Source organism: Agelaius tricolor, unplaced genomic scaffold (assembly GCF_023055355.1).
Source record: "Agelaius tricolor isolate 1412-34295 unplaced genomic scaffold, bAgeTri1.0.p SCAF_9, whole genome shotgun sequence".
In the NCBI taxonomy this organism is placed as follows: Eukaryota; Metazoa; Chordata; class Aves; order Passeriformes; family Icteridae; genus Agelaius; species Agelaius tricolor.
The window spans coordinates 20,149,337-20,163,431 of record NW_027269269.1 but is presented as its reverse complement, the minus strand read 5'-3'; the positions used below and the strand labels follow the sequence as shown (position 1 = coordinate 20,163,431).

Genomic DNA, 14,095 nt, shown 5'->3' with positions numbered 1-14,095 from the left:
GCTGTTTAACACCTTCCAGCCTGTAAAAGCAAACATTAATTTAGGATAAAAATTTTAAGGGATCTGGGTCATGCAAATCTACAGGGAGCGAGCAAGTGCTGTGGATGCTCTGCTCCTCTGACAACTCTGCTCAATACCTGGAGTGTGACAGACCCAAAGGAGAAGGTAATTCCCTTTCAGTGGTTGAGTTTTGTCAGCTGCAAAGGACTGGATGCCCCCTGAGATGAGGTAAGCAGGGACAATTGCCACCCTTTTACTTTTGCAGCTTGGCTGGTAGCAGAAAAACTTGATCACTTCCCCATATGGAAGAAAAGAGACCCTGTTTTACATTGCAGAAATCTTTTTATGAGGGTGCCAGGCCTTCATTTCTCCTAGAAGGAAGTCTAGCTCTTAACAAAGGTGAATTTTTTTTTTTTTTAGTAAAGTACCTGACTTCCTCTTCAAGATGCACAATAGACTCAGAGAGAAAAACGACAGGGTTGAAAAATGTGAGCTGGTTCCTGAACAGAAATAGTTTCTCTCCCCACTCCCCTTTTTCCAGAAGAGGTGAGCTACAACTGGATAAAAAGATATCCAGAGCATAACAAAGTATTAGCTGCCTGAGATTAAGAAGAAAATGTCCTGCTTCACTACTCATCTCAGACTGGCTTCTTGCTTTGAAACAAGCAGTTTCAGAATGTCAAGACCATGAATCTGAGCTGCTGATGCAGGTCAAATGACACATTTGTCCTTGTGTTTCAGTTACAACACTTCTTGGAAAAATAAGCATAATAAATACCCAGTTACAGTTTACAGGCAAAAGATTATGCAAAGCAGATTCTCTTCCACATCTTAAAATCTGTGGGAAGTCATTATATAGAGCACACTGATGAACTGTTTGCATACAAATATATAATCAGAATTATTTATCCACATCTGCTTTTTTTTTTTTTTGATGCACCAAATTTAAAACCAGAAACATCTAATGATGTTATTTAATAAAGTCAAGGAAAACAGCCAGCACAAATTATTATTGAACTGCAGTCAGACATGGATTTATGCTCCAGTGCCTGCTGTTGGTCTCTGTTACCTTCTCATGCACATAAAGGAGGTTGCTGCCAACTGAACCTCCGTTTATTTAGCTGTGAAATTTGTAGAAGGTAGGTTTACTGTACTCATCTGTGGTTATAAATATGAGATTGGCTCATTAGAACCCTGACTGTTTAATGGATGGAAAAATTTTCCAACAGGACAAAAAAACCTCATCTTCACTGGACTTGGGAAGAATCTCTTAATATTGTTGATATTGTCCATAGAACACTGTTTATCACTACCACTAGGGTATCTTTTCTTGTGCATTGTATTCCTTCACATTTGATGTATTTTTCTGTAAATTTTAATAAAGACAAAATTTTGGATAATATCATTATGCAACAGGCCAGACCATTCCATCTCAACTTTATACTTTCTCATGAAGCAACGTTTAGATTACTTACATGTTTTGGGGGTTTTCACTCTGAATTCTGAGATTGCATGTTTATCTATGCACAAAGCTATTTTGCATTCTGGAATTATGTTTCAGCTGAAATTTCTATTGTGGATAATGCATGAATATTGCAAAGCCCTGAAACACTTGATTTAGGAGAATTTATATTAGTCTGCTAGTCTAATCTGTCCTGAGTTATCAACATGTACTTTCCACTTCAAGCTTCACTTTAGGAAAGCTTTTGTTTGAAGCAGTTTTGCCTGCTCTCATGGTAGCATTAAAGTTTTGGACAATTTGATATATTTAGTATCCAATCCAACTCCTCCATGAGGGGAAGAAAGGTCAGGAATGCAGCAGAACTGACACCATAAAGCACATCCCTTGGAACTTGCAGGATCACCGGAGATGCCTTCAGCATCAGTATGGTGTTCCAAGTATTTGCAAGTAATCATGTCAGTGACACAGAATGGTCTGATTCCACATTTCTGAGGAGCTCCATGCTGTAGCTAATTAGTTCCTGACAGTCTGCACTCTGCTATGCATACCCAAGGGACTGGCATGCTACAGTGATAAGAGCTGTTTTGTTCTTTCCCATGGCTGACTCTCAGGTTTTATGTATTTGCTGTTTTATTAAAATCTTGAAGTCAGGAGACCATGAGATAATCTCAGCTGCCATCTAAATCATGCCAAGGCCTAACCATCAAGAATGTAACAAACAGCTGGTGCACATAACAAATGCAGCCCAAAGGCTAGGAAACCAAAGGAGTCCAGTATTTAAAAATCAAAAATAAAATTACATTGTTACAGCAGCATTATTATCCATCAAATCCCTGGGGTGATAACACATCCCTCTGCCACTGTATGTGCATTGTGTACACAAAGCTGCTTCTGCACTACAAGTACTACTGTGCTGGTGATTCCATCATAAAATCCCGAATTGTCTGAGCAGAAAATAGCCAAAATGAATATCAGCCTCAGGTAGAGTTATTCTGCTGGGGACAGAAGGGGCAGGGAACATAGAAAATGCAGTTCAAGCAGCCCAATTGCTTCTATAAATAAGAGCACAAGAATATTTTGCTCAGATTAAAAAAAACTTTTGTAGCAAACCTTTTCTTGAAAAGACCTAGCACCTCCTCGCTTTGTAAGGATTTTTGTCAGGTTGTCTTTCTTGGCTTTAATGTTTCCCTTTTTATGAGATGAGTGAAAATTTTCCAGTTTTTGGCTGTTACAAACATTCTTTTAAAAAATCTATTTCACATCCTTAGCAGAGTCAGCTGGCAACTAAAATCTGAGAAGAGATTTATTCAGTACAGAGTGTGCCCCAGCACAGACTTGCTGGAGTGTATGGAGATTTCTTCCTGAACTTGTTCTTTGTGACTTCCAGCAGCTGAGCATGGCAACATGAGCTCTCTTGTGTCCAAGGGACTTCTGCAGGCTGCAGGGAGTGGGTCACACAAAGAAAGATCTTGGTCGGATGAAAATGTCTCAAAGAGTCAAATGGAGACAGGGTTCAGAAGACAAAGAATCATGCAATCATCTAGGTTGGAAAATACCTTTAAGATCATCAAGCCCACAACTAAACCATGTCCCTAAGTGTCACAATCTACACATTTCAAATACCTCCAGGGATGGTGACTCAGCCACTTCCACAAGAAGCCTTTTTCCAATGCTTGATAAACCTTTCAATGAAGAAATTTTTCCTAATATTCGTTTCAGACCTCCACTGGCACAACTTGAGGTTGCTTGAGAGCATAAAGAGTCAAAGGTTGGATAAGCACCACAGATCCAACAGTCCTCAGGTTTAAGACTGGGGCAAAATGATCAGCTACCAGAGAAAGCATTAGAGATGTGAAATACTTATTTCTGGTTGTAGTGATATTTTTGCCCCTGATGAAGGAGAGGAATGATGAGGAGGACTCCATTAATATCAGATGGCTAATTAATTACTTTATTATACTATATTATTCTATATTACATTATATTACATTGCATTTAAACTGAATCTGCCAAGCACTCAAATGCACTCTCTGTACAGAATTTTGTGACTGTCAGCCAATAGTCCCAACACACACATACCTGGATTCAATTGGTCAATGAATCAAAACACTCACACCAGAATCCAATTATCAATTTCCTTCAGGTAAACAATCTTCCACGATGCATTCCACTTGTGAACAACACAGGAGCAGTAAATGAGATAAGAATTGTTTTTTCTTTCTCTGAGGTTCAGAGAATGTGAAACCCAGAAATATTCTTGAGAAGAATTGTGCCTTGCTTTTCTCTGTGAAGAGAAATGTGGTGACATCTATTCTTGGGTTTGACTCTTTTACAAGGGGTGGGCCAGTGCCTTGCACATAGCATCAAGGAGAGAATACACTGTGGAAAAAGTGCCAATTAACTGAGCAGGACTGAGGTATTGTCCCTGAAAAGCCATCCACAATGGGAGCATGACTTTAAAGATTTACTCTGTGAATACTGATGCTTGAATTATTGCATTTCTAAATGATTCAAGAGAACAAGAAGAACAGGAGGTGGGCTGCAACACCCTTTGGAGTGGCTGACTCCCCCACTGGTAAAGTTAATTTCAGCAAGTTATGCTGCTGACTGACGAAGAACTTGATTGATCTCAACTGCTTTGAGGTGCAAAAGAAGCCATTTACAAACAAATAAAACAGGAAACATTACAGTATACCTGGCAACTGCTGAGAGGGAAGTTTTCCACAGTATCTGATGGGGGACTCTGAAAGTAAAACTTGTCCCCAAAGGAAATGACACTGGAGGCAAAAGGAGCCGTCAGAGAGATTCTTACCTTCCAAGGACTATATCTAGGCTTCATTTTTAGCAGGATGAGATCTGCTCTGATTCTACGGTTAGCTAAGCACAGGCAAAAAGTGAATAGGTGATTGTCTTTTTCTTCTTGCTGTTTCACATGGAAAAAAAAAGTTATTATAGAAGCCCATAAACAGCCACTCAACGCACCTTGCCAAGACTCTGTAGGTGGTTTTAGTAATAAGCCCACACATATGCATACCAAATTAAGCTTTACCAGGCAACTCTAACTGTGATGGCTTTTACTGCTCAAGTATTCAGCTCTAGGGACATCCTCTGGAAGGAGCCTTAATGGTGTAAAGTTTTCATTATTATTTTTATGGCATTATGTAGAGACTTGGAAAAAATTGCCTGTGTTAGTGTCAAGTGCATTCTTAGCCTCAAGCGAAGTGGATAATGGAAATATTGTTGTCTATACAGGTGGGAAGTGGAGGGACAGCAAAATGAAACAACTGCAGAGAGACACACAAAGGAGAGACACCTTTGAGACTACACGTTTCCAAATACTGTGCTATCGACCTTAAATGAATAACTATCCTTCATCTCAGGCTCTTGCACACTTTTATGGGTAAGTGAATTCCTACCAGGAATTATTCTCTACTTTAAACCTCATGCTGACCACAGAGAAGGTCTAGCATGAGTAAGACAGCTGCCATTGCGATGTGCATCAGTGGAGATGCACACCAGTGGAGATTCTTTCCCCTCCTGAAAGAAAAGGCAAAGTCTTCCAGTGTGATCTGTGTAATGGAAGGGGAAATTTTGTATTGTCTGCTGCACAATCAGCTGTCAGTTCTGTGGCAATGATAATTCCAACCAAACAGAAAAGGCCCTTTTTAAACACAGTTTAGCCTAAAGAAAAAATCAATACAGAGAGGACACAAATCATTATAACAATATTATATTCATAACTGTATTTATAATGATCAAGAAATATTTATACAGCAGAAGAATTTCATATTAGACAACACTGCTCCAAGTTTGCCACGGTGCAACCATAAATCTATCCCACAGGGCAGATAACTACAGAGACTTGACCCTAAATTACCTAACTAAGGAAACTATTCTGCTTTCTGACTGACCTTGCTGGCAGGACACACTTTGCTGTCCAGCAGCTGAGCTAAACATTATGTACATCTGAGATGACATTTATCTCAAGGAAACTTGCCAGACATACTCACAGATATAAATACTGCAACCTTTTACTTATTATTTCAAGAATACAAAGGTATTTTAATATACAAACAGAGAACTGGAGGGAATTCAAAGCAGAGGAGCCTTTTCTTTTTCAAAGAATCTTTTTCAGAGATGGAAGGGAGAGAGAAGCATGCATGGTTTGCCTGAGTAAGGTTTGTCCTCTCATTCCTCCTCTGCACCATCTGTGCACCCACAGACTGCACAGGCTGTGAGAATGCAGGAGAATGAGCAGAAAGTGGCCTCATTGTTACCCTGCAGTATCCACCACAAGGAATCTCCTGGCTTTGACATAGCTGCTACACCCAGGGTCGCTTTTACACCCACTTGAAGCTTACATTACTACTGAGATAGTGCACTGGAAACTGGTGTACTGTAAAAACAACCTCTGTGCTGGTTACATTATGTGGGAGCTATTGCTGAGCTCTGTAAGCACCCAGATTGTCACAACAGAAATATGAAGTTCTCCATCTACAATCCACCCTCCCACCTGCACTGTGTCAAATCTCAGGGGGACAAAATAATAGTTTCCAAACTGTTGAAAGAGATAAATTCAAAGCTGAAAAGAAATCTCTAAGAAAGAGAAGCAACCATTAGAAGTTGCAAAAGTAGCAGGAGAATATTTTAAAGAGGAGTTATTAGGCTAGGTAAAGCTTCCCAGAAGTGAGATATAAGGAAAATCTGGGGCAGAAGGACATCAGCCCATGAAATTTAAAGCCAAACCAGTGAAAGTGCTCAACTGAGCAGCTTCTCAAACAACTAGGATGCTCTTTAATGTTCCTGACAGAGGGAAGTAAAACCTTTGCCTCACATTCTTTAATCTGCCAGTTGCTTCCTTCAACAGAGTCCATTTTTCCCCTTTACTACTCCAGGTACTAATAATGAATTTCTTCCAACAGATGAGTAGCTGACTGGAATATATTGACCCTCTCTTGCTTCTTGGCTGGGCAAACTGGCTTCTGGGAAAAATGCTGCTCTTCAGGGCCTTTTCTTAGAAGTATGGGCACTACTTCTGATTTCCTCAGGGCTTCTCAGGCACGGAGGTGATCAGGTCCAGGGACCAACACCCATGAACACGGCTAAAGTGCTTAGAACCTGGAACATTTTGCACCAGAGCTCCCACTGACCTGTAACTGTTTGAGCTGGAAGGCCAAACTGGCAGCTGGAGCAGGGAGAAGAGCTTTTATATTCTGTGGAGGCAGAGTGTTTCTTCTATTGTCTAAATAGCACTCTTACAAACCCTGTAAAGATTCCTGTATGAAGGGTGCAGAATATCGAGCTATAATGGGTTATGATTATTTGATGTGACTGCATCAGAAAATAGTTTATTGGTGTATATGGGATTGTGTATGAATATTTGCATCAAAATCAGTTTTATTTTTCTAATACAGGTTAATGGTGAGTCATACATTATTTTTCAGGGCCTGCAAAAGATGACTGGGAAAGGTATAACTGCTGCAAATTCCCCTTAAATTTACTGAACTGTGGTCTGATGTCTCATTAGAAAACCTATAGAAGTGTCCATTCTGAAAAAAAAAAAAAAACAAAACACTAAGCCAGAAATCACCTAACCTACTTAGTAAATGGGCTCTGTTTAAGAGGAACAGGATGGAAAAAGTAATAGCTGAATAGAAAAGAAACAGTGACCTAGAACCTATCATGTCTTTGATGGGAGAATGTAGTACCTTAGCTGATTTCACCCCCATAAAAATGCTGGGATTTTTTGCCAGATCTAGGAACTAACACATCACAGCATATAAAGAGTTAAGTGATCTAAATGTAGAAGCAGAAGTGATGAAGGAAGAGAGAAAGCTTTAAACAAGACTTGAAGATTCCTCCCCTTTGAGGCACAAAGAGAGAAATACTTAATGAGTTAGGGACCAGCACTAACTGGTGAGACCCAAAAGCAGAACTGCTGAAGCATTGGCTCCAGCCCAGCTGCAAGGCAAACCAATTTTGATCAGATTTAGCCAAAATGCTGTGCAAAATAAACTAATAAAGTGTGGCTAGCTGCAAGGAGGTGCTGGGACTGGGAACTAGGAGAGCTCCCTCCTCTTCATTCCCACATACACATCTAGGGTGGGAGGTGATCTCATCAGAAATTGTGTAACTCTGCCCATAGACTTCAAGGCAGGGACTGTAGGTGATCTGCTCCTAGGATGTTCTGTAGCACTTTACAGTCTTAGGGTCCATTCTGAGGCCTTAAGAAAATTGGCAGTTCCCTTGTTACCATCATCTGCCTTGTTGTAGCTGAGGTATTCACAGTCAGCAGGAGGGGAAGCACCTCCCAGCCCTGTGTGAGAGTAGAGATGCACAATTCTGTACTGGATGACATGGATGGTTAAAGGGCCTGATGGCAAGAGTCAGAGGATACTCAGTGGGGCCACAGGAGGTCAAAAGTGTGTGTAAATCAGGAATCAGAGCAACCCACAGGCAAGAAAACAAGACTGTGGGAACACAGGTTCCCTAGAAATATTCATTACTTAAATTCTCTTCTTAATTTGACTCACAGATAGATAAGGACAGCTCAAAACACCTCTGAGCTGTTGTTGAGACTCTCCCTGCATTATGGTATTGAAGTTTGGCCTTGGAGTATAAAGCAGCTAGAATGTATTTCCACTCCTACTCCTGAAAAATCTAGTGCTGTGATTTGGTGGAAACCATAATACCTTGTATTGGATTTGCTTCTTAATATTTAATACTCACTTTTTTATACACAGTTTAGAACACAGAAATAATTGGTATCAGTAATACTGGAATGTTACAAACTACTAAGATAGAAAACAAACAAAAGGAGCAACAGAAAGTGTCCTTTTGCTATAAATTTTGTAGTCAGTTGCTGCTATTCCTTCTGTGATGCACATAAAAGCTGTTCACCCCTTGCTGGCTTTCCTGGAAATGTAATGCTGTCCTTAGCTTCACAGCTGAGTAAAGTGTTGGTTCCTCCCCTGCACCTGATATCAGACCTGGTGCTTAGCAGGGCAGTGCATTAACCAGAGAAAAGGGATCAAAATGAGACAGCATCAGTTCAAGTTAAAATTCATAGTTTCAAGCAGGACAATATGGAGACAGAAAGTTGAAAACCAGATCTCTACTATGTCCTGTCTCCCCTGAGAGAAGGGATGTCTGCTCTGGTCCAGACATCCCACACTGCAGCAGTGTCAGCACTCTTTTGGTATAAACAGGGAGCCAAGTCTGTTGGTATCAACAAGCCAGTGATTTTAGGCTCCGGCAACATCAGAGGGAATTGCCTTTGGTGGAGTGGGGTGGAAATGAGGGCAGAGTCGGGCACAATACAGAGCCTGCCTTGGCTGGAAGCAGAAAGCAGACCTTCAGCATTTCATTCAAGCTACACAGAACAATCCCTCAGCGCAGCCTATTGCAAAGGCACGACACTCTCTGCAGAAATGACACTGGGCATGCCTGCCAGGAGCCTTGAGGAGGATACTCTCTCTCATTTACCAAGGCAATGCATCATCTTCCAGGCTGACCCGAGCTGCTGCCAGGATTTACAGAGACACGGAGAAGCATCAAATCCCCCTGGCAGAGGCAGCGGAGCGCGCAGGCTGCCGCCGGCTGCTGTAGCGTGTCCCCAGGAGCCGGGGACAGGCGGGCACACACACGGACACGGACACGGACACGGACACGGACACGGACACGCGCGGTGCGTGCGCGCAGCCCGCCGAGGTAAGTCCAGCCCCCAGCATCCAGCGGGGCCATCCTCCTGCTGCTGGATTTTTCCAGCCGGAGCATCCTGCCGGCTCTGCCGTGATTTATGGAAAGCGGTTTCTGACGCGGGGCTTTTTCTATTACGACACGGACCCACGGACTGGAGGAGGCAAAGCTGCAGTCAGGGCAGGAGAAGTGAGGGAGGGGAAGAGGCGGGAGCACAGGGACACGGAGTGGAGAGGACAGAGGGAGAAACAGGCACCGAGACACTTCAGAGATGGGTGAGTTATAACTGAGAGAGCAGGAGGAAAGGCAGAGAAAGGAAGAGAAGGAGAGCCGTGAGGAAGAGAAAGGGAAAGGAGATCAGAGACTGAGTCAGCCTCCAGAGGGCAAACACCAGGAGACGAGTTCAGGGAACACCCCAGCACACCAAGAAGGACCTGTTCTCTCTGAATCTTCACCATGAGCGCAAGGAAGAGTTGCCCCCTGCCACTGGGGCAAGGAGACCAGGAGGAGAAGCAGAGCGAGGGCTCTCCCGACCTGGAGCGACAGGAGTGTGAGATGGAGCTGAGGAACAAAGCTATTCTGCAACAGAAGAGGCGCCTCAAACAGGCCACCCAGTTTGTGCACAAGGACTCTGCTGATCTGCTGCCCCTGGATGGCTTGACAAGGCTTGGCACCTCCAAGGATCTGGTGAGTCCAGTGGGATCCCGTTTGGGAGGGGGTTCTCCTGATAGCCTCCATTCCAGTTGGGAGCTGCTGTCAGGTTTTGTGAAAGGATCATAGGTCCAGCAAAAATGAGACTTCCCTTCAGGATCATCTAGAAGCAGGTCAGGGTGAGGGGAAAGAATTAATCACTCATTTGCTTGCATCCATCTATTTGTGCCTCCGCATAGGAACCAAACTCCTCAGGCAGACATGGACTGGAAGGACTCTCCAGAATCCAAATTTCCATTCACCCGATACCTATGTATGTTCATGTGACACGTATATTTCCATGTGGGACATCTCTGAAAGCCCCCATGTATCCCTGCAAGATCCAGCTCAAAAGCAGAATGCTTCCTGGACTCAGAAGGGAGGGAAGTACAATTAATGAAATTCGGAGAGACTTATGTTTGACCTTGTCACCTTTTTGCATTTTTCTCTTTCCCCCCACTCTCTGAATTTTTGGAGGGGCAAGCAAAGGGCAGGACTGCAAACCAGGCAGGCAGGCAGATGCAGCACCTGGCACTCTGGATGACTCCTTTGGGGAGGAGGCACTGGAGCGAGGCCTGTGGGCATCTCCTTGTGGTGACGTGGATCAGGGAGCATCAGGGAGGGAGGTCTGTTCCAGCAGCCTTGGCAGTCTGTGGTCTGGAAGGGTTTCCTCGAGGCTGGAAGCAGATTCCCTGGCTCAACTGCACACATACTCTCCTTGCTCAGGCAGTTTTGCTGTCCAAATTCTCTCCACTGTAGAGTTAAACTGCTCAAGGATGTGGAGGTCTAAACCATTTTCCCAAAGGAGGGCTCACATCTGGTTGTGATGGGGGCACAATCACTTGTTCCATCTGTGGCAGTGGGTGTCATAAAAGATCTTGTCCCTGCCTGCAGTCTGTGCTCCCCTCTGTATCCTCAGACAGTGGCAGCAGCACCACAGATGCTCTTGTGTGTGTGCCTCCAGTCATTTCCCAGCTCCCGAGGCACGCAGTGGCACAGGGCCACACACGTGTGGGACCTGGCACTAACGGGAGCTGATCCTCCCTGCAGAAACCTTGGGGTGCAGTGGCTTGCAGACGAGGGGTCAGTGCCATGTTCCCGTGCTGGCACATCCTGCCGCTCCCACCACCCTCCCTGCAGCTCCCTCAGCTCCCTTAGCAGCTGCTGGGAGTCCCTGGCATGGCAGGGGCTGGGTAGTTCCTCCAAGTGCCCCTGAGCTGCTGCTCCCGTTCTGCAGCCGCGCTCATGGCTGTCAGCAGGGATGGTGTGGAGTGTCCCTCCAGCCCTGCGTGCAGTCACGGCTGGAGGGCGAGAGCCGTGTCACATCTGTGCTGTCCTAGCAAGGAGCAGGGACTCTCCTCCCCGTGGGGAAGGAGCTCTGGCCACGCTGCAGCCCGGAGAGCCAGTGCTGGCCCTTGGGGCCTGCAGTGCTGCAGCTCCAACATCCCCTCCGGAGCACAGCGTCCCTGGGCAGGGTATGGGGATGAGCCACTTCTGAGGCTTCTGGTGCGTGTTTGCTGACTCCAGCCACAAAGGCAGGCAGAAACACATCTGCCAGCTTTGCTTTGGGACTGACTCCTGTCACACCATGCCTCAAAGTGACATGAAGGTACCCTGAAGCCCTAAGGGGCTCCTTGGGCGAGACAGTCCTTGTTTAAATCACTTGCCACAAGCAGCTCTCCTGCTGGAAATAACCATTCCAGGCAGGAGAACTTGCTGTATGCCGGCAGTGTTCAGTCACTGCAACCCACTGCAACTTCATGTTTGGTCCATAACAGAATAGCTGAAACATTTTTACCATGGACCTAAGGAGCAGTGAATGAAGCATGACGTGTTTTTCTCACATGGACATTTTGCTCTGGTGTTAGAGGGCACAAAATAAAGTGTGGCCGTTGTGCCAAGTTCACACACACAGTGCCATACCTGGGGTCAATGTGGTACCTCTGTTTCTGCTTTAACTTGGAGCAAAAGAAGAACCAGGTCTTAGATTTCCAAGTGGGATTCAGAGGTTCCTGCAACTCAGTGGGACACTGTGATATTGCTGTGATGTTTTGGGCACTGCAAATCAGCGTCCCAAATATGCTTTTGGCTTATTTTTCTAGACATTTCTCCAGCACTATGAAAACCCCATCTCTTTTTCCTAAATTGATCTGGCTCCCTCCTGGAGGACAGGAATACAAAAAAGGAATGTACTGAAAATGAAGCAGCAGTAGGATGTGCTGGAGAGTTTGATTTGGATAGAGAGAGTAAAACACCCCTGACTCCTACAGCACTGACACTGGGAGGAAAGTTTAATTAATTCCCCAAAACAGGTCTCCATTGACAGTGCCAGAGACTCCAGCTGTGGCAGCTCCATGTCCTAAAACTAGAGCAAGGCCTCATGTAATTTAAAATAAAATACCTACTTTCTTTTGCAGTCACAAGCTGTTAGTTTTTGCCACTCTTTTCTGTGTATTCTGGGTGTGCACTCAGCTTATGCAATGCATCCAGAAGTGCCTGCATTTTGATGGGCCCATCATGTCTCCAATAATGAGTAATTACACATTTCCGTGGCGATCTTGTGTTTCCACCTTTGCAACAAAAAGCATGATCAGTTTTGGGGGTTTTTTTAAATGGAAAATGTAAAAAAAAAAAGTAGCTACATGAGCTAAAATATTCTGGAAATACCAAGAAGGCCTGAAGATCTGGCTTCTCACCTCCCAAAAATCAAGATACCCAGCTCATACAATGTCACTAATCATAGCAAGGCCTGGAGGTTTCACATAGGAAAACCTGAACCTTCCCTAAGTTGCACTGGGAATCTTCTTTGATCCCTCTAAGTGCCCTGAGAGGGCATCCTTTCCAGCTCCTGGCCACAACACTCACAACATCCTCCCTTACCATCCTCTAAAGCTAATTGTTTCTGACCAGTCCAAGAGCTACAACGCTCTCTCCACTTCTCCATCTCACTGGTGAGAGAGAAGATAGGCAGGGCCCTAGGAGTCTGCTCTTGAACTAGATGCCTCCAAAATCCCAAAGCTCAGCTAATCCCCACCAGCACTTGGCCTCTTCCCAGCCTGAGTGACAAGAAGGGGACAGAGGTGGCAGCTGCAAAGAGCTTGCTCGTTCTGTGGGAAAGGTCTTTGCATGCCAGATTGTGAGAGGCAAGAGGGAGGATGGGAATTTGGAGACCTGCTGTTTGTTCCCTGCCCTTTTCCCATGGCCCAGATGTTAGCTGGCAGCCAAACTGGCAGTGTGCTCAGAGTATTTAGGGAGCTAAGTACAAGGGCCAGCTGTGCTGTGGACCAGCACAGTAGGCTGGGAAAAGACCAGGAACAGAGAGATATTTTTACCCCATTTTTTCAACTGCTGTGGTGTTTCACATGCAGCAAGTGAACGATCTGACTCTCACCCCTTGAAGTGGCAGGGAGGCAGAGGTAAGAGGAACTTGGCATCTTGCAAAGGGCAATGCTGAGTGTGACCAAAGAGCCAGTGGCAGCCATCCTGCACCAACCACTGGACAAATCTGACAAATCAGGGTACTTCAAATTGCAGCTTGCATGCTTCTCTGGCCTCAGCTCTCTAGCCATGCATGAGACTAGTCTGAAACACAAGAAACCTGTGGGGTTAATGCAGCCCAGCTCATTGGCAGGTCTGGTCTAGTTCAGGTGTTTTGCCTGCTCATTGACAAGATCCTGCATCAAACTGCTACATCACCTGGGAGATTACTTAATTTTTTCTTTTTCTTTAGAGAGATAAAAACAACAATTTAAGCTGTAGCACATTAACCCCTTTAGATTGTTTGCCTTTCTTCAAACAGGCTGTTGTTACTGGGAATGCCATGGCCAACCCAGAGCAGCTGCACTCCTGCAGAAGGGCTGTGGGGCTGAGTACATGGATAAAGGACAAAGCTACCTGCAACAAGCACCTGTTTCATTGGTGCTGCCCATTGTTGATTCAGTAGCTGTTCAGGGACTGGATGGATCAATACTGGGCAAAATCTAGAGCATCTGATGGTGGGGAGCAGAGACAGACTCCAAGGAACATTAGAAGCTCGTTTTAGTTTCCTCCTGGGGGAGTTTCCTGCTTCACTACAAATAATTGCTGGTACACCTAAAATATCTGCAGTCCTGCCTTCTTGCCCACATGTGCACCACACACATGCTGTGTTCCTCGTGCCCTCCCACACTGGAAGGTGTGAATGTGCCTGGTGGGATGTCAGCACACACCCAGCAGGCAGTGCACTAATTCAAAATTTCTAATTAG

General features: G+C 44.8%; 1 protein-coding gene across 1 annotated transcript in view; it reads left to right on the top strand.

The window, feature by feature from the left end:
- The first annotated feature begins 8,780 nt into the window (after nucleotides 1-8,780).
- The window catches only part of NRIP2 (nuclear receptor interacting protein 2), a 19,678-nt gene continuing 14,363 nt past the window's right edge, over nucleotides 8,781-14,095 (top strand). Inside the window, exon 1 of the mRNA XM_071433025.1 lies at nucleotides 8,781-9,847. Coding sequence (XP_071289126.1) covers nucleotides 9,617-9,847 — 231 coding nt within the window. The 5' untranslated portion in view covers nucleotides 8,781-9,616. The remainder of the gene's footprint in view (nucleotides 9,848-14,095) is intronic.